We start from the raw sequence: 21,252 nt of genomic DNA, 5'->3' as shown, positions 1-21,252 counted from the left end.
GGGTTCTCAAACTCCTTCTCAACAGGCTCCCTAGAGAGGTGGCTGAATCCCCATTCCTGGAGGTATTCAAAAGATGCAGAGAAGTAGTTCTGAGGGCCAGGCTTTAGCACCAGACTTGCTAGAGGTAGAAAATTATATTAAAGATCTTTTCCAACCAAAACAATTTTATGATTCTATTAAAAAAAAAAACATGCAGCTGGTTTTTATTTGTAGCAACAGCTGTCAGAGATGAATGAGCTTGAAGTAATAGACAGAGAAACCAACAGGAGGATACAAAATCAATATACAAACCCATTTCATAAGCTCATAGATACTTGCTAGAGCAAACACACTACTCCAACGTCACACATACACCACGGTCTGCACACTTGAAGCTGTACCACCTTCACTTTCATGCACAGTAGTTAAGTAGTTTAGTTTTACTAAAACACCTGAAAGCTGCAAGAGCTTAACATCTCCCCTTGATAAGTCAGCAGGTGCCTGATGCTGCAGTGCTGTGTGTGCCATTTACTGCTCCAACTCACCTAGAATGTGGATTATGAGTTTTCCATTCAATTCTGCTTCCCATTGCTCCTTGTGGCTGCAGAGTCAGAACCGTTGTTACAGCTCCAGTGACTAATTCCTGCATGATGTCCCAGAACATCATGGATGTGGGCACAAGGAACACGCTTTCAGAAAACACATGTAGATGGTGAATTCCTTTCAAAATCTACCTGCACCATGGGCCACCAGAGAGGTAAAAAATGCACCTATGCTCTGGGGCACCAAAGGCCAAAATGGATCTGGGCTTCAGGAGCCCCATGTTTTTTAAAAAAATGACAGACTGGCAGGATGGTGTCACTTCAGAGGGCAGCCAAGTGGCAATCCTATGAGAAACAGCCTGTCACATCATGTGTCCTCATTACCCACTCTGCTACTTTCTGCCACTTAAAAATGGTAGAGCCACCTGGCTACTCTCAGATAAGTTCCACTGTCCTTCCTCTTGTCATCATGACATATTCCTCTTCCATGCACCAGGCTGTGGTATTTCTGTCACGTCTTGGAAGGTTTTGAGAGGAGAGACCTGGCAGCGTGTAACGTCCAGTTGCATTCTGTGCTGCTTGTAGAGAACACTCTGACCTTCCCTTACTGAAACAGCACAACGTGGATGGAAATTCTGGTGTGCATTTGGGCTTTGTTTGCTTTGCCAGTGAAACACTGTCTCCCATAACCAGCTCTTGACAGTGGCTTGGCAAAAGAGAAAAATGGGCTGTATGAAAAAAAAAAATCAATATTGAAACTGCTTCAGGCTACCCCTAGGAAAATGTATTTATTGAAGTCTGAAATAGCTTTGTAAAAAAAATATGGTAGAAAAATTCTTCCTTCTGTGAGTCAGGAATCACTCAAAGCTGTGTGGAAGTTTTACTCTTTCCTTGCCTTGTTCTGTCTTCCATGGACACCCTGTGACTTTATGTTGTGTGCCTACAGTGTTTAATTAACTACTAGGCCCTGATGCCCATACTGGGGAGACACAAGAGCTAGGACAAAAAAAACCAAAGAGATTCTCTTTTTTGTAACCTCAAAGCAGAAATTCGTATCTACACGAGACAATGGAGAAGAGCTAACTCGAAGAGTAACTGCTACAAACGCATTAGCACATTGGAAGAATGGAGAGAAGAAAGACTGTTCGCATTGCAGCAGTGCCACTGGCTCATTAACAAGCGGAATTAATTAAGATGTCCTGACCACTCCACTGCAGAGAAATCAACCATCAGAGATGCACTCTCATCCCTGATGTATAGCTCATTTTCTTTCCCTGCAGAGTCCTGCACATAGCACGAGAATTCCTACTGATGTATTCAAGAAGACCTTCACTCTAAGGGCTTCTTGGTCCCCTCTCCTCCTCCCTCCCCGGAATGCTGTTATTCCAGGAGTGTTCAATGTAGTATCAGGAGGAAGAAATGCCCAGTCTAGCAACCAGTCCACTGTGATTCAGAAAGGGATCAACATGATTACAGGAGGCTAAAAAACGACCCTCCGTTGTAAAGATCAATATTTATTAATGAGATCTTTTATTCAGGGAAGAGATTAATCGATGTTTGCCCATAGAAGACATAAATAAAACTTGTCCCTGAGAGAATGCTGTGGGCATGCAGGAATATAGGAATACGAGCTTAAAAAAACAAGCTGCATGCACTGCACAAGAAAAGGCTGGAAGTGCCTGCCTCCTGTCTTCCCAGCAAATGTCACTGCTCTCAGGAGCAATTGCGATATGACAGCTTAAGCGAGACGTATCCTGTAGCATTTTCACTGTCGTTCTTCTGAGCAGGGGGCTTATGCCGCACGCTGAACTCTGTTACACCTCAGTTATCTGGCGAGTTCAGCCCTTTACCCTCAAGTTCTCTCACAAGCAACTTTCTGGCAGAGCAATTCACTGTTCCCAACTGTTCTATACACAAAGGCATTCATACAACAGCCTGCTCTGCACCATTCACTCCAGTTAATTGTTATGATGGGTCTGGAAGTCGTGTGGGACTGTTTGTAATGTGCCATTGCATCACTCAAATTATTCAGGGAAAAGAATGCCGAGCGGTTTGTACCCCAGAGAATAGCAAACACTGCTATTCTTATGCCCATCTTAGGTTTGGGCTTTGTGTCAGTGACAAGCCTATTTGATGACAATAAAGGAAGGGGAATGCGAGAAAATGGCCAAGGAGAGTATCTTTGTTTTCTGCCCCTCATTCCAGTCTCCCTGGAATGTGAGGAGTAGCGCTGAACAAAGAGAAAGCACTTAGAGCACTGAAAGGGACTGATAAAGCAGCAATGCCTTTGTGAGAAGCTGCTTTTCTGCTCATTTGGAAAGTCGACGGTCCAGTTTTTCTCATACTTTTTAACGTGATGAAGATCAGATGTTCAAAAAAAAGAGTAGCACTAATTTGATTTGGTCTGTAGTCAGTTTGACTAGTTAACTAACTTAGGAGCCACTTGAATTGGCCGATGACCAGCAGCACTTGTGGAACCTGTTCAAGCAAACAATCCAATACTTTGTGTGCTTTAGCCAGGAAAGGAGTTCACCCAGAGATCCCCCCGGGATGCTGGGAATAGAAATAGTAAGAGAGCTCGTGCTGGTTGTTCTTCACTCTGTTTTATTCTCTATCTTTGAGACTAAGTCCAAGAGTCATCCAAAGCAGAGAAGGAAGTCTCTGCTCTGCTTGTACTTCTGAGTGACCAGCTAAGGACACAAATTACTTTCCTAACTGCCATCTCCATTCACAGATGATTTAACGCTTCATCACCTCACAACCTGTGCTGTTAGGCATCAGTACTGCAAAGTGAGAGCCCACTCGTTTACCTCAAGTACTGCCCACACAAGACTTAGTTTCCTTCCACAAGAGCCTTAAAATGCAGAGCCATGCTGCTTTAGTTTCCAACCTGTTGACAAATTTAATCATCAGCATTCGGGTTGGCTCTTAGGCACACACAATGAGATTACAGAAGAGCAATCAGTTATGAACATTCATATGAAGTTTGAAACTGGCTCCACAGCCAACTGTCAGCCCTGAGCTGCCTCAGCTGAGCCCCATCCCACACGGAGGTTACTCTGGGATCTAAGCGTCTACATAGCCAGCTGCCAGGAGGCTGGCTGCTGTTACAGATGGGAATGATCTCATTGCAGTGGGAAGGCTGTGCAGTAAGAAATTACAGGACTGAGCTCCTGACACACACGGTTTCACACGAGAAATTAGTAATAGGAGAGAATTAAAAAACAATATACAACACCCGCCCCTCGAGGTAAAAGCTAACATCAGGAAACAGTGGGAAGGTTCCCCTCCACAGACCCTCTCTGCTACCAAGTAAATGAGCTGCAAATGGCCCTGTGACCAGTGAGGTTACTCTGGGCAGATCACAGCTGATCAGCTTTTTCTAGCTAAGAAGCATTATAAACAGAGCAAAAACTCCTCCGCATGCATGATTCAGGCTATTGAGTAGAAGTCCCAACTACCTGCTGTCAAAAACTGGGGGCAGCAGTCTCCAGCATCCCAGAAGATACACATTTGCTGTAAGACAAACAGATGAGGCACACGGGGAAAAAAAAAAAGAGCAGAGAGAGAATGAGGTAACTTACAGCAATGAGCTGGTAGGAGTTGTTCATCATGGCTATGAGCATGTTCAGCAGCACAACAAGAGAGATGACGTTGTAGGTCCCAAACATAGTGGCCCCAACAAATTCTGTGAACTCATGTCTGGCTTTCACGTTGGTGACGTAGAGATTCAGCAGCCCAAACACAGACCAGAAGAGTGACTGAAGGGTCTCGAAAAGTCTGAAAACAAAACCAGATTTTTACTTGGCTACCTTACTCTGGAGAATGGAGAACAATGACTGCTTCAGGCCATGTTCCGGTGGAGAACACATAAACATCAAGAGCCTTGAGCAGTGCAGAGCAGCTGCTCAGTACAGGCACTGATTCAGGTTGCTCAGGGAAGCTGTGGATGCTCCCTCTCTGGAGGTGTTCAGTGCCAGGTAGGAGACCACGAGTGACCTGTTCTAGTGGGAGGTGTCCCTGCCTATGGTGGGGGGGGTGGACCTGGATGATCTTTGAGGTCTTTTCCAACCTAAACCATTCTATGATTCTCCCCAGGAGGCAGCCCACACTCCAGCTGCAGTGACCCACTGGCCAGTGCATGTAAGAGTTGTGTCACAGCAATATCTGCCACCTATCTGAGAGCCCTCTCCACATTCTTTTGAGATGCAACAAGCCTAACTGCCCTGAAGAGACCCAAAGTTCCCTCTCCCACTCTAACAAATGCACAGACCAACTCTCTAATTAACATTGCCATGCTGGGATTATCTACAGTGGATAGATAGATAGATAGATACGTCTGCTACAGTGTAGACAGCTGAAGATGGGTCAGCAGAGACTGCTGACTGCAGGAGAGTTGACTAGATGAGCTTTAAAGGTCCCTTCTAACCCAAACCATTCTGTGACTCTGTGGTAAACTCTCCTGTCTAATCAGTGCCTGAACCATTAGTGTGTCTGTGATACAAACATTCAGGGAACCTGTTGTGAAGCACAGCATGACTAGATGTTATGTAGTGCACAGCAGTGAGGCACCATGAAGATGTGAGAAACCAAGTCCACTTGCACCTTCTGCTCTAATATAGGCTGAGAGATTGCAATTACTTCAGCTGGAAGAGAACCAGGCCAGAGTGCCAAGACCGCATCCACGAGCAAGGCTCATGGCCAAACTGCTGGTCTGTATGGCTTGTTAGTGCAGCAGCTCCCACCCACCACAGTGTAGTGACCTCAGCAGCACTGCAACCACTGATCGGTGATGACTCAGATGAAAGAGAGTCATTCCATTAATTCAGCTTGAGAGTTTCTCTTCTTTAGAAATCTTCCTTCTATAGATAAACTAGACCTGACTTCACTGTGTTTTACAGCTGATGAGATCATCCCAGGTCTCTATTTGCTTCAGCCAGAGACAAGTGCCCTTTTGCAGTCACGTCAAATACATAATCAGCAATCTAAATAATTGCTCTATTTGGGCATCTTTGCTTGGGCTTTCCAAAATACATCATGTGTATCATAAAAAAATGACATTTATATGCCTGTTTAAGAGTTCCCATTTTGACCTGAGGTCAGTAGGTATTTTCAAATACTCCTGCTAGAAAAAAAACAATACAAATAATTCAGATATTTTGACATACCAGGAATCTGTTCTCCTGGCTTCTCTGGGCATCTGCTCCATAGGTAGCTCCATGCTTTATATGGAGATCTACTTTCTTTATATTTTGTGGATGTATCTTATGGTTTTCACAGGTCAAACTTACAAAGATTCCTTAAAGCAAAAAATCTTTCTGCCAAAAGTCAGGCTGTTTGTTAGATTTATTTAGTAAGTGAAGCAGTAAAATGAGGGTTAACCAAAGACTGCTAAGCATTCCTCTACTGGAAATGCTGGAGTGCTAGCTATCTTATACCTTAGCTTATCTATTAGCAATAGATTTACTTATTAGGCTGTAGGCTCAGGGGAGATGCAGGGTTCTGTAATGAAACTGAAATCAGTCATAGAAATGATCAGTGCTTTGCTCTGAACTCAGAGTCTTATGCAGGAATATAACTTGGGCCCAGAGTAAGGCATTTTTTTTTACAGGTGAACATGTGTGCTGATGGATGCAGCACAGACAGCAAACCATATCCAGGGCTGCATCAAGAGAGGTGTGGCCAGCAGGTCAAGGGAGGTGATTCTCCTCCTCTACTCCACTCTGGTGAGACCCCACCTGGAGTACTGTGTCCAGTTCTGGAGCCCCTGTTACAAGAAGGATATGGACATGCTGGAGCATGTCCAGAGAAGGGCCATGAGGATGATCCAGAGATGGCTGGAGCACCTCTCCTGTGGAGACACACTGAGAGACTTTGGGTTATCCAGCCTGAGAAGAGACAGCTCCAAGGAGACTTTATTGTGGCCTTCCAGTATCTGAAGGGGACTTACAAGAAAGCTGCTGAGGGACTTTTTAGGATGTCAGGTAGTGATAGGACTAGGTGGATTGGAGCAAAACTAGAAGTGCTTAGATTCAGATTGGATGTTAGGATAAAGTTCTTCACCATGGTGAAGCACTGGAACAGGTTGCCCAGGAAGGTGGTAGAAGCCCCATCCCTGGAAGTTTTTAAGGCCAGGCTGGATGGGGCTCTGAGCAACTTGATCTAGTGTGAGGTGTCCCTGCCAATGGCAGGGGAGGTTGGAAGTAGATGATCCTTGAGGTCACTTCCAACCCTGACAATCCTATGATTCTATGCAGTCTATGAAAGAGACAGCAACTGGTTTCTGTAACTTCAAGGCTTAGTTATTCTTTTCTCAGGCTTCAACAACAGGCCAGAACCACAGGCTCTTTTCAAGTGTTTCAGGTGAGGCTCACACCACTGCAGAGAAGTAGCTTTAATAGAAGAATGGTGGAAACTGTGATTGAGAGACCATTCCCACCTGCAGAGGATATTTTGGATCTTAAGCAACAGGAGAGATCTCAAAGTTCCACCACTCTCCAGGGCTGTGCAAACAAAGCAGGTGCCCCTCTCTGCCACAGGAACTTCCTGCACTCACTGGACAAATGTCCCCCCAGGATATTTCGATCAGCTCCAGTGAGAATGACACAGCAGCCAACAAGGTGTGACTTCCTCCATCCTTTCCTCCTCTCCTTCCTCCTCCAGTTGCCAGAATCACAGCAATAAACATCTTTTCCAGTTGTCTGCTGAAGCCACTCTGCTCTGGAAGGGATGGTGAGGCTAAAGCATAAAACCTTAAATTATTAATGACTTCACCTCGTTGCTGTCACAAAGGAATATTACTTTTCCATGATCTGTGTTTGCAATGCAGAAAATTTCCTCACCCAGAAAATATTAAACCCATCCTTTGGGAGTAATAGGAAATAATGCACCAGTAAATAGGTGTCACATTTTCAACAAGCTGTACAAACACAAGTGGCATCCTGCTTCTCCTCGTCTTACAAAATTAGATCTTATTGTATGACTGTCTAGAAATGCTGGTGGGAAGCAAAGGAGACTGATTGAAAGCTCTTTTACATTTATTCTTTCATTAAGGTGAGCTATGAGCAAACTTGAGGTAACAGCAGCCCTGACTGGAATTCAGTCCAGCCACGCTTGCACTCCTCAGCCCAGTGATATAATTTTCTGTGTTGCAGGTTGCTCATTCTTAGCCAGTCACTCACTCATGCTGTGCATCTGTTCAAGGGCCAAATGTCAGCTTGCACTGAGGGTGTTAATAACAAGTATTTAAACTTCTAAGAACACGTTAAATAAATTTCTTAAGCAAGTCTCAAACAAAAAGTAACTGCAGAGTGTACTGTCCCCTGCCAGGAGACCTCAATCCTAATGGATCCCCTCCCACTGTGATTTTGTTTTAAACAAACCTCTGCCATAAAGGCTGAGCCCCCTCAATTTCCTTTCTGTGCTACATTCTCAGTGGCAGGAGGTTTAAGCTGAATGTTGGGTGGGAGAAATCGTGGTCTGTATTTAAGCTGATCTGCACTCTTTCTGTTAAGTGGTTCTGTATCATTTCTAGTTCCCCAGATATTACACCTTCTTACAGACTTCAGGAACTTTGTTTCCTTCCTGCTGACCCAACCTTCTTTGTCTTCAGTCAAATCCTGCTGCTGTTTTTGCCACTCACCTGCTGGCAGTGAAATCTGCACAATAACTGGTTTGCACTGGTGACAGGTCCAAACCACAAGGCAGAACTTAATACATCTGTTCACCATAGCTCCAGGGAAAAGCAGGCTCTAGCCCTGAACTTTGCGGGTTTGACCCTTCCTGAGCTACAAGTTGCCACTTAGCAAATGCTGTGCTTGCCAAACATTTCTCCTTCTGGCTGCTGCAGCAATATGGACACAGATCAAGGAATAGTATTTGTTATTTAATTCTTCTGCAAGAGCAGCACAACACATTTCTGGGGCATGTGGAGCAATTAAAAAAGAAAAAAAGACTGAGGTCTTTAATTCTGTTTTTCATTAGCACAGTGCAGTTCCACTCACTTCCTCCAGATATAGATGGGTTTAATGAGAAAATTAATCAAGCCTATGGTGTTCCTGCTCTGCAGTGGTAAACAGCAGCACGGCTGGTCTACCAGGTCAAGATGCTCTTGTAAGGCTGAAGTCATCCCACAAAAATCCCCCACTTCTTTTAAGGAGGGAGCTCGCACGACTGCATCGGAGTCTTTCCTCTTTCAATCTAGTCATATGGCCTCAGCCATCATCTGCTTCTGCCACCAGTGCAAACGTGTCAACAAATCCTTCCTTAAGCTCAAGCCTTCAGCTGAGGAAGGGCAGAGAGTTACTGGGCATGATGACGTTTTATTTAATTTAGCATAAAGTAGTGGGCAACAGTTTTGTTTTGCTTGCTTGCAGGGCGCGGGCCTTTCTCTAGACCCTGCTTTATTTATTTCTCCTCCCTTTGTGTTTTAAGTACTGTGCAAGCAGTGAGAACAATTGGGTGGGGGCTGATTATTATAATTATTTCCACTATTAGCAATTAAAACAAATACATCAGAAAGACAATTCATGTTATTTTTCAGCATGTGCTATCTCTTTCAGCCCAGCCATCTGTCATCATAGCAATTTTCATGCCAACATCTCAGGAAAGTAGCAGCTTTTCCAGCAAAAAGGATTTTGCTGGGATTTCAGTCTTACCCCACTGCAAAGAAATCAGAGTAGCGTGCGACATCGTGTATGTATAAAAATGGCCTAGGTGAGATTGTTGCTGTTGCTGTCTCACGTTATTTATCAGTACTCTCTCTTACAGGTTTATTCCTTGCTTTCTACATTTTGTTTTGCATCCCCTCCCTTCCTCTGCAATCAGACAAAACTATTCTTACAGCAGAAAGAAACTTGTTTTCTTGAATATACTGATACTGAACACAGCCATAATAAAATGTCATTTGTGGGATCACATAGGGAGACTCTTTGGTCCAGAACTAAAATGATTGTCTCCCATTTCCAGAGCTAAGAGTCTTTCTAACAGCAAAGCTCAGCAGAATGTCTGCTCCAGTTAACTCACACCTTTCCTGCACAGTCAACTAGCTCACCTGGCAGTTGCAAATGAATAAATGAAGGCATTTTCAGTTTAGTGACAGACAACAGGCAAAGGCAGCTTAGACAGGGGACAGTGGAAGTCAACCATAAGAACAGAAAGGAAAGGTCATCTTACGTGGAGAAAGCATTGTTCTGTTTCTCACATCGGATCCCCTTGCAGTTGTTGGGTTCCTCCGAGGCACTGGTCTCGTAATAAAAATAAAGCTGGTTCAGTCCATTGGCAAAAGCCAGCAGCACCAGACAGTAGATAAAAAGGAACTTAAGGATGTCTAGCAGCATGCGTCCCAGAGAAATCTGCAAGGGTCCCAGGTGTGAATTTGCTGTAAACAGGGATATGAGACGCAAAGAACTCAAAATGTTGGATATTGCAAAGAGGGCTTCTGCAATGAGAGTTGGGTGCCACATTTCCCATTCCTCCCTCGGACGAGAACCGTTATACTGAAAGAGACAACAGAGGGGTACAAGTGAATTGTGTTGGAATGACTCTGAGACAACTCAAAAAGTCACATCTGCTAATACAAACCTGCTAATACTTCACATTTAAGTACCACCCAGGTACTGATAACACAAGAAGCACTTTTAAACTCCTTAGTCTCAGCTACTGTCACACTAATATTTAGGATTGAAGCTGACTTGTGTTTATTGATGCCTTCTTACAATCCCTCCCTACTAGATTATGACTCCCTGATATGGACAGTTGTGAGATGATCTTTTCTTTAAAGGCTTCTGGTAAGTTGTCTGTTCTTAGTCTGAATTTAGAAAACAGGCCTTTGAGTTTACTGTTTGTGAGATCTTCACATTCACATGTTCATACACCACCTCCTCCTTCAATATATAAAGGGATTCAGACTTCCCTTTAGCATTTGCAGGTCAGAAATTTCCAATTACCTTTTCTTCCTATCTCCTCCTAAATATGGCTGCACATTCAAACCACTGCATATTCCAGGAAGAAAGCCAGGGAAGAAAGGAGGGAAGAAGGAATGAACTACTGAGCATAAGAAGTGGATGCTTTCCCTCCCTAGTAATCTCCAAAACGTGCCAACAGCCCAGAACCAAAATGCTTTCTTCATATTAATTTTCTTATTACTTAATTTGTCATGGCAATTTTAGGAGAATTGCTAAAGCAGAGGTCATAATTACAGCTGAAACACTGGATACATTTGAGTGCATCAATTATAACATTAACTTGGTTCATAATGTAACTGTAGAAGCAGAAACAGAAGAAGGTAACACGAAAGAGCTAAATGTAACTACTCTGCTTAACCACACTGCCACAACAGAATGGAGTCAAAGGCATTTTAACATTAAGGAATAATTGTCCTTTTAACATTTGTCTCTGCTCATTTAACACACATAAAAAGGAAGAGATGTCCTTAGAACAATACAGCTAATAGTGTAGCCAGCATGTTCAAGGCTCCTAAAATACTTTTTATATCTTTTAAAAGGAAATGGTATCAATATCATACTGACAGACAAATTTCTATTTAAATCTTAAGGCTCATTTTTTTACCAAGGGCAGAGCTAAACGAAGTTGATATTTCAGTCCATTCCTCTGTATGAAAGAGCTGAGACATGATACATGAGCATTTCAGCATGACCTCTGATCGCTTCTGACATTTCCAAACTGTTCTTTATTACATGAACATCATGGTCCAAGTCTGCTAATTGGATTTGAAGATGGGTCTCAAAATGTTTACAAACAGGCAGACGTAGCAATTTTTGCCAGTACCCAGCAGCAGGGGTGGATGGCTGTGATCTGAAAATCTCCTCTGCCTGGCCAGCAGGTTTGCACTGCTGTTTCCAGTTCTCTTCAGCATCTTGGCTGGACACAGCAGCCCAGGGGCTCTCTCCTAAGGTTTGGCATAGACTAAATATCTAAGGTATGGGAAAAGGTTTTCATCTCTCATCTATTTTTGAAAGAACCAGTTAGGCTTATATTTTGGCTCTTTATGAAGTGATGCTTGCCATATATATCCATGCTTGGAAAATAGTAGTCTCTTCAGAGCAGCCTAGCCTAGGAAACAGAAACAAGACTTCAGAGGTATCTAATGAAGTTAGGTATGTGGGAAGGCTGAAGTTATTTGGGTCAGGCATCAAAAGATGAAACACAACAAAGATGTTCACAGAACAATACAAGTAAGTTACACCAGGCAGTCACATTTACCCTTCTTCATTACATGATAATACAATGCAGCAAATTAAAACAGATTAAGAAAGTATTTTGACCCTAAAATTAGCCTGAAGATTTAAATGGTATTGGACAATATTAGGGGGCAGTCTTGGAATCAGTCAAATCAAGAGGAAAAAAAAAGTCTCCATCTAAAGATGGAAAACATTAGTGTCAGAGTGCAATTTATTTTTCTGCTACCTGGCAGAAAGCTAAATGTCCATGTAATCCTTTGAAGTCCTCAGAAGTGTTAGACTATGGTATACTGGCATACATAGCAGCCTTTTGCACCTTGGGGCTGTTCTATAAATAACAAAACTCCTTACAAGTCACACTGCGAGAGGTTTTGAAGCCATTATCAACATCATAAATCCTCATCTTTCAGAGCATACTGCAACCCTACATGACAGAGGGCAGGAGGGGACTTCTGTGAGCATGCTGTTTCAGAACTACTCCTACATAAAACTTTATGCACTTCTCAGAATTGTCTGACACTGGTCCTCATCAGAAGCAGACCTGAGATCAGCTAGATTGAATCCAAGTGGCCCTGACCTGTAGACAGATATATTCCTGCGAGCATTCTTTTGTCTGCTGGCATATAGGTCTCTGTAGTTAGGACTTAAGTTTCTATAGTTGTCACAGAGTATATAAACAAAGCTGTACTTCCTCTGTATGTGTTGTTTGGCTGTGAGTTCAAATCTCAGCACATGACTGTATAAATCTGTGGATGCTCAGCTCTTCTAGTGTTTAGTGTGTGAGAAAGAATGAGATTGTTAACATTTTAAGATGCGCTCCTGGATCTTATAATTTCCAGCATTTTTTGTATTGCTCTCAGTTTAAAGACCAACCTTTCAAGTCCAATTTCCTCACTGGTTCTGAATGCAGAGAGAAAAAAAAGATGTAATCCTGTCCTCCTTTGATGCTGTTACAGAGTAGTCTTAAAGCTTTTCCCTTTGAAAAACTCACCACTACGCAGCGGTGATGTAGAACCGCCCTTTTGCAGCACTGCTTGCTGGAGAGGTTTTGACAAAAGCCCTGCTGTTTTGGAGTCGAGGAGCTCTGGGAAATTTTATCCTCTTCTATCAGGGCAAAACATAGCACAACAAAACCTGAAAGAGTATTAAGTGGCCAAGGAGCAGACTTCAGTCAGTTACTTGATTTACACCTGTGTAATTCCACTAAGTGTAGTGAAATGACTGCTGATTCATACCAACGCAAGGATCAGTCCAAGCATGCAGCTCCAACTGAAGTCAAAGAGAGCCACTGCATAAGTTTGCAGGAGACCATTAGTGTAGTGTCTTGTCTGTGTCTTTGAAAAGTAGACAGAAGGAAAGGGCTTCAGGACATCCTGATTTCACAATATAAATGTGAAAGGTGGTTGAGGATGAGCTCTAATCTGCATTCTTCCCAGAAATGGAATATGACAGTGAAGAATCTACATGGTGTTAAAGCTCCACCACGTTCCTTTGCTGCCTTCCTGTCTAGTCTTAAACCATATACTGAAAAGAATTAATTTATACCTTACAAGTCATATTGGAAAATATTTTGGAGCCATTATCAAAATTATAAATACTCATGCTTCAGAGCATACTGCAACCTCTACATGACAGAGTTCAGAAGGGGACTCTTGTGAGCATACTTTTCCATCCATATACACTGAGACTCCTTTCTATCAGATGGAAACCCCCTACTAGCAGGCTTGCTTTTCTTAGTAGGCTTTTCACAAACTTCTCAGTAGTAATCTACAGATCTTAAATCTTGGCTGTAGATCTTTTCAGATAACCCTTGTCTTTCTTTTGCTGTTTTATTTAACAATCATGTTTTCACTGTGTCTAGCGCTGTTGAAAGAGGTCCAGCGTCAGTATGAACAAAACGCATCTTTCGCAACCAAGTAGCTACAAAATGCACAGCAAGTGGGGAAACTTCTACCCAGTACCCAAATTACCCTCTTTGGTCTTAATCAAAGGGTTAGGATAAGAAAGACCATCACTCTCCAGATAAATTAATAACCTTTCCAGGTGAACTTTCAAAACTGGGCTGCTTGTAAAGCAGATACTCCTTTTGATCTGTAATTCTGATATTGACAGTTTCTACTCTCTGTAGAGTTCTCACAAGCAAGCTAATATTCTCTGTCCCAAGTTACTGTACCTTGACATAGGCAACAATTTTAAGGGAGATAGTTGCAAGATAGAGGGAGTTCATTGCAAAATCCATCAGATTCCACCAGTCATGTACATACTCATTGAATCCACCGTCCCACATTTCCTTGATTTCTCCCCAGATAAAACCTGTAGAAAGAAAGAGAGTTTACTGCCATGACAGGGTATTACTTGCCATTAAAGCACTGTGTGTATCTGATGCAATGAAAGACAATTCTAAATTAACAGCTTGGAAAAAATGTCTCATCCCTCCTGTCTTCTACAAAGTATAATACTGACGATTATGAGACATTTCCCATCTCTGTGGGGAATGGAGTCTAAAGAGATACTGAAAAGACCTAGCTTTCCTATCCAGGGCTCCAGACATACATGAGGGGTGTGAGTGGATTGGCTCACAGGAAATTGAGTCTACATGAATAAACTATATCAGCAACAGTATAGCTTCTAATAGACTGTTTGCTCTCATAGAAACTGTAAGTAGTTAATTGCTCAGCTTGACAGTACTGACTTTTTCTAGCTGTCTCTGCAGAACATGCAACACTAGTACCAGCTCCCACATGCACTGACATTTCCTCCCTGACCTGGAAATACCACACCATAGAAAGAAAACATGAACTTGTTCTCTATCTCAATCACTGGATTTATGCATTTTGCTGCACAACAAGCCCATTGGGACTGTTTGTGAAATAAGCCAGGACTCAGCAGAAGGAAGGGCACTCAACATCACTGCAGCCAGGCACCACAGCTCAGCAATGATTCACCTCTTATCAAATGTGGCTACAGGTTTTGCAAGGTGAATGTCTGTTCCCAGATGGGCCACAGCCCATCACCTCAACTCTGAAATGCCTCTGGGAATGTGTTTTTGGCACTTGAAAACCTTCACTAAACCTCCTTGCTGCTGTAGGGGTGAGGGGCAGCTTCTGAACTTCATGACCAGACTGCTAAACTCACCTGACATGTAATTCTAACTAATTTAGACTGTCCTGTTTTGTAGAACTTTTAAGTATAAGCCAGCATGTGCCCAGGTAGGTGAGAAGGCCTATGGCATCCTGGCATGTATCAGCAATAGTGTGGCCAGCAGGAGTAGGGCAGTGGTTGTACCCAGTATGCAGCACTGGGGTGAGACCACACCTTGAATACTGTGTTCAGTTTTGGGGCCCTCACTACAGGAAGGACAGTTCTGGAGCAGCTCCAGAGGAAGGCAACAATGCTGGTGACAGGTCTGGAGAACAGGTCTGGTGAGAGGCAGCTCAGAGAATTGGGGTTGTTCAGACTGGAGAAAAGGAGGCTGAGGGAAGATCTTCTCAGTCTTTACAGCTGCCTGAAAGGAGGTTGGAGGCCAATCTCCTCTCCAAAGGAACAAGTGACAGAATGAGAGGAAACACCCTAAGTTGTGCCAGGGGAGGTTTAGGTTGGACATGAGGAAAAAATTCCTCCCTTGGAAGGGTTACCAAGCCCTGGAACAGGCTGGCCAGGGCAGTGGTATAATCATCATCCCTGGAGGGCTTTAAAAGCTGTGTAGACATGGTGCTGAGAGACATGGTTTAGCAGCACACTTGGTAGTTAATGCGTGGACTTCATGATCTTAAGGGTCTTTTCCAGCCTTTTATATAGTTCCATGATTTTAATTTTGAGCCTAAGTTCTGTTTAAAAGTGGAAGGCTGTTAAGAGTCCTTCATCGCTTACATGCTGCTCAGGATGTCTTTAAAGCTTCCAGATATTTGAATTACTCAGTTTACAACATTATCCTTGAATGAAGACCTGAAACGTGAAAAGAAAACCAAAACCAACAGCAAAGTACACCTCCAGGTGCATTACCAACACAGTGACCCAAACTACTGCTCGTACCAGTCAGACGATACTGTCTTGGTCACAGTAATGCTACTTGCCACTCAAGCCACTCAAGTTTTAGGACCTGAAGAGCAGATTATAGTGAAATGAACCGCTGCAAACATCCAGATATCAGTCTGGACTCTTTGGCTATCAGCCAGCAGGTCAATGGTCAGGCAGGCACAATGTCAAGACTAATAAGGTGATTTTATTAGAGCTTACTCCAAATCTTCACATGAACACAAAAGTAGACAATAAAATTAATCAATGGAAAGGAGCCTGTTGAAGAACTCGCACATATATTTATAGTGAGTTATCACTGCTGGTTACTATAGTTACAGCAATGCTCTGTGTGACTGTTCTCTCTCTCTCCTTTTATAGTGGAAAATATTTCTTAAACAATAACCTTTAATCTAGTAAAACTGCCCTGATTTCTCCATTTCATAAACAGTCCCACAATATCTCTATTCATCTGAAACAAAAGCACTCAAGAAGAAGAGCAGACAGCTGTAAGAGGTGATTTTGAAAGTTGTTGGGTTTTTTAAATGGATTTTCTTTCATCTGCAATCAATTTTGATGAAATGCCTACCATTTCCCTCAATTTTAACCATAAAGTTAAGGATAAAGTAAAGAGACCACTTAAGCTCAGAAAAGACATTTAACCTTCTAAGCTTATTCTGAAGTCTCTACCAACACACGCATCAGCTTAATAAGATAATCAAGCTTGAGTTACCATGTGGCAGAGCTACGCAAGGAGCAAAGTGCCCTGGGTCATGATTTGTGATACGTGAATGTTTGCAACTCTGACATTCTTTCCTTCCTTTCCATCAGCAGTTTTAGGTTTGGCATGGGTAACAGCTGGATTCACTCACCACAGAACCAGCCTGATCCAGAGCCACCGCAGAAGCAAGGAGCTGGGGTCTGGTGTTGCCAGGAGAAGAGAGGAGCCATAGAGAGAGCTCCAGAAATCAAGGTTTGTGAGACATGTCCTCAGAAAGCATCAGCTTGGCTTTCCAGGCTACCAGACCTGCCTATTAGACAGATACCATTCACTGCTACCTGACCTCTGGGGTTTTGCACCAAACCGGCTTGGGCTGTACAGAGGCTGGAGGGGAACTATAAAAGTATGGAAACCATTGTCCATGAGTCGGCCTCCTTGTAACACTCCAGATCACGGTTAGTGGTACAGCAAGGCCGACAGGAGTTTCATTAGAGGAGAGATCATGCTTCTAATGGAGACCACAGGTTTTCACTTGCTATTGTCCAGTTTGAAAGGGTAAATACTTCTCTTCAAGGCTATATTCAGTCATGCTCCTCTGATCTCCTCCCTCAGTGACTCTACCTGCCTTCTGCCATCTCAACTACCTCACCTATGTCCTGCCCTCAAGAACAGGGACACTTTCTTATCTTCACGGATGTGGTTGCCCTAGCTAGACTGGAACAAAAGCTTCACACTTAGCCTTATGATGATAGAACAAGTAAGCACTCCCTCCTTCTTCTACTTATATTAGTTTTTGATATTGATCCAGTTTATCAGCACAGAGGCATACAGCAGAGTGAGATTTATCCTCTCTTTTCTGCCTTCCTGTAGGCTATTGGGGATTCTGGGAGCCCAGGAATAAATAGGGCTGGTACCTGTGCACTGACTCCAGCAGCAGAAAATGAGAAGGCAAAGGCAGAGATAGGTTCTTGGCACTGCCTTCCACTATGTACCAGCCAGCAGGACTAAGCCAGCATGAGAAGTGCCACAATTTGTTACTAGTGTGACCCAGAAGCTCATTCCTAACCTGCTCCTCACACCGAGCATGGGAGAAGCAGGCAGAAAGCTGCATCTGCTGTGCTTTACTCAGGGTCATGTCTAAAGGCATGTCATATGGCAATGTGAACAGCCGAAGAGCCCTAGGCCAACAAGATCTGTTGTTCCAGAAGGAGCCCAGCTGTTTCATGCAGTTACTGAAGCTGGCTGCCAAATCTCTTTACATGCTGATGAAGCTGAGATCAGGAATGAGTCTCCACAGTTGCCATGGGTGTGAGTCAGGCACCTGTGGTTCAGGCAGTTCTGCGTTTCTGACTTACCTAGAACCCAGGGCAGGATCATCCACTCCACGATGGTGGGAGGTGGTCCCTGCATATGAAGGTCAGTCCTGACAATGTGCTGCGATGCCAGCAGGAGCATGAAGAGGAAGGTCAGGTAAGAGCCGGTGTGGCAGATAAACTTTATAAATGGCTTTTTAATGAACAGTCCCAGCCTGCTCTTCGGTGCAATCAGATACGCCACAGATAGCACAGGAAATAGTAGCCCAATGGTGACACAGGTCAAGAGTTTTACTGCCCAGTGCTTCCGCCTCCATCCTGGAAAACCATCGTACCAAAGTGTTGCTAGTAGCTGCTGGCAGTTTGGCTGAGCAACAAACTGAGGAGGAAGGAAAAGGAAAGATGATCATTAGTGACTGGTACTTCACGTGCACTCCCCATCATGTATGTATTGGAGGCCACACAGACCCTCATCTTAAGTTTGGGGCTGGCTAGGGGGTGGAAAAGCACATTTTGGAGACAGAGTGAAGAAAAAAGGGAGATTTTGCTCTTATTTTCCTATTAAGACTCCTTCTATGTTTGGTGGTTTGTTTTTTTCTATGAGAAGCTTCCTTATGTAGATCACTCACCACACATAAAACCTCATGCAAAAGTGATGCAATGAGAATCACTACAAGTTTTTTCTCCTCCCATGTGTTTTCCTCCCAGCACGTTTCTTTTCAGAATGGTTCAGGGTTTAACTGCCTCAAAGAAATCATTGGCAGCATCTTTAAGGAGTGACTAAAAGATGAAGCAGGAGGGAAAAGGAGTAAACCTCTGAGACAGTGTGTGTATAAGAGAGGGAGAGTATCTCCAGAATTGTGTGGGGTGCTGCACATGGTTTTGTGCAGGGAGGCCAGCATATGTGTGTGTGGGATGGGCTGGGCATGAGACAGTGTGCAGTAATGTAAAGCTCAGCCAGGTGACATCTGTTGGGAAGGAGGACAGCACATTTCTAAACGTGTCTTACTAGTAAGGGAGAGAGCAGTTGTAAAGTGTGAGAGATTAAGCAGAGGCAAGAGAAACCTTTGATCACAGCACCAAAAGCAACACTTGAAAGTTTACTTTCACTCTGTAAAAAATAGCATTATGATGGAGATTTATTGCAGCTCAGTGACTCCATTCCAGACGTGCTGCAGCTGCCTCAGCCTTCTCTAATGCCTAGCAGCCTTTGGAATGTCAGGCTCAAGCCACAGTATTTCTGGTCTATGCCAGGTTTTATGATCCTGATTATACCTGGATGGCTCTATGGCTTTCAAAACCTTTCAGACCCACAGCTAATTAGAGATGTCTGCAAGACTAGCACAACTTTATTTTTCTTTATGTATTTAATTTCTAATCCATCTTGATGAAGTCACACCTCTGATTTACTAAATTCAGATTTCTCTCTGAGCTCTCCAAGTTCAAAAGAAAACCTCAACTATTGTTCTGAGGATGTTGTTGCATTTACTTTGCTGTAATTAAATCAGAAAAAATGTCCTAGCATGGACGCAGCTTACAGGATCACAGGATGTCAGAGCTGGAAGGGACCCAAAGAGATCATCGAGTCTAACCCCCGGGCCAGAGCAGGACCATACAATCTAGCTCAGGTCACAGAGGAATGCATCTAGACAGGCCTTGACAGCCTCCAGAGGAGACTCCACAACCCCCTTGGGGAGCCTATTCCAGTGCTCTGTGACCCTCACAGTAAAGAAGTTCCCCCTTGTGTTGAGGTGGAACCTCCTGTGCTGCAGCTTACACCCATTGCTCCTTGTCCTATCCCAGGGAGCAGTGAGCAGAGCCTGTCCACCCCTGCTGACACTCAGTCCTCCAGTGTTTATAGACATTTATTAGATCCCCAGGTCCCTCAGCCTCTCCTCATAAGGCAGTGTTTCAGTCCCCTAATCATCCTCATAGCCCTCCACTGGACCCTCTCCAGCAGATCCCTGTCTCTCTTCAAGTGGGGAGCCCAAAACTGAATGCAGTATTCAAGAGGTATCACCAGGGCAGAGTAGAGGGAGAGGAGAACCTCCCTTGATCTGCTCGACACACTGGGTGTACCCCTGGATCCCACTGGCCTTCTTGGCCACAAGGACACATTGATGTCCCATGGATAACTTATTATCCACCAGCACTCCCAGGTCCCTCTCCACAGGGCTGCTCTCCAGCAGATCACCTCCCAGCCTAGACTGGTGCTACCATGCTCTTCCTGCCCCTTAGGGGAGATTTCATCAGACAGAACACTCTTTCAGCACTACAGTTTAAACTGTCTCTTGGAAGGACTATGTCATGGTAGCAAAGAGCTTCTGAGTTCTGTTGCCATCCCAAACTGGAATAATTTTTCAACCCCAGCAACAGTCCCTATGTCAACACTACTGTATTCAGCATAGACATGACCCGAATCAGCCAACACATATGCATTATGAGACAGTTACAAGGCTCTCCTCACCATGGCTGAAGATAGATAGGACTCCCATAGATCCTAAGTCACCAGGAGACCAGACTCAGTGTGAAAGAGACAATTTCTTAATAACAGCTTTAGCAGACAACCACACTTTTAAGTATTTGTTCACTGTCAAACCTGCCCAGTACTGGGAGGATTTTTTATGTGCAGTTCTTGCATAGCTCTGTACAAGCTGAGCACTATCACTGCCATGTTCAAAATTACTAAACTGAGGTCAAGAGAAAGGAAAAATAATTTGCTCAGAAAGCCATTAATTTTGTAGGCCATTTTAGATTTTGTGAATCTATTTCATAAGCTGTAACGGACTGTTTATATCAGAATCACCCCATTTTTGGACTGGGTCATTCAAACATATGGTCTGGCCTAAATTAGTATGGAAAAGAAGATCTCCAAGTGAAATATCTGGCATTTATGAAGCTGGATGTTTATGTCTTATTACTATAATAAACAGGACTGCTGCATTTAACATACAAATGACACCACAGTCCAGAGGGCATCAGTAAAGGAAATCACTAATGCATTTAATTTGGATCCAACCTATGCATGCACATAGCAGAAAGCAGACAGCAACTGATCACAGAATCACTTTGATTGGAAAACACCCTGACAGAATGGTAGGGGTTGGAAGCAACCTTTTGAGATTGTCAAAGTCCAACCCCTCTGCCAAGGCAGGATTGTCTGATCATTGAGCCCAACCATTACCTAACTCTACCAAGTCCGCTGATAAACCATGTCCCAAAGCACCACACAGACAAAGCTTCTAAACCCCTCCACTGTTCTGGGCAGTCTATTGCGGGGTTCAACAACCCTTTCAAGGGAAGAAATTTTTCCTCCCATTCAGCTTAAACCTGCCCTGGCAAAATTTGAGGCCATTTCCTCTTGTCCTATCACTTGTTACCAGGGAGACAAGACTGACCCTCACCTGTCTCCAACCTTTCAGGGAGTTGTAGAGAGTGAAAACGTCTGCCCTCAGCCTCCTTTTCTCCAGACTAAACAACCC

At 43.7% G+C, this 21,252-nt stretch overlaps 1 protein-coding gene across 5 annotated transcripts in view; it reads right to left on the bottom strand.

Moving 5' to 3' along the window:
• TRPC5 (transient receptor potential cation channel subfamily C member 5) overlaps positions 1-21,252 on the bottom strand; it is a 102,414-nt gene that overhangs the window by 19,751 nt on the left and 61,411 nt on the right. For all 5 annotated transcript variants that reach the window (XR_010305806.1, XM_064159402.1, XM_064159398.1 and 2 more), the window contains exons 4-7: positions 17,813-18,149; positions 13,896-14,035; positions 9,696-10,018; positions 4,106-4,301 (exon numbers count right to left, since the gene is read on the bottom strand). Coding sequence is in view for 4 of the 5 variants with exons in the window: in XM_064159402.1 (XP_064015472.1) it covers positions 4,106-4,301; positions 9,696-10,018; positions 13,896-14,035; positions 17,813-18,149 (996 nt within the window). In the remaining variant the exon portion in view is untranslated. The remainder of the gene's footprint in view (positions 1-4,105; positions 4,302-9,695; positions 10,019-13,895; positions 14,036-17,812; positions 18,150-21,252) is intronic.

The sequence above is a fragment of the Pogoniulus pusillus genome, chromosome 19 (genome assembly GCF_015220805.1).
Source record: "Pogoniulus pusillus isolate bPogPus1 chromosome 19, bPogPus1.pri, whole genome shotgun sequence".
NCBI classification, from domain to species: Eukaryota; Metazoa; Chordata; class Aves; order Piciformes; family Lybiidae; genus Pogoniulus; species Pogoniulus pusillus.
The sequence above is the reverse complement of the archived record's forward strand: the minus strand, read 5'-3'. Positions and strand labels throughout refer to the sequence as shown.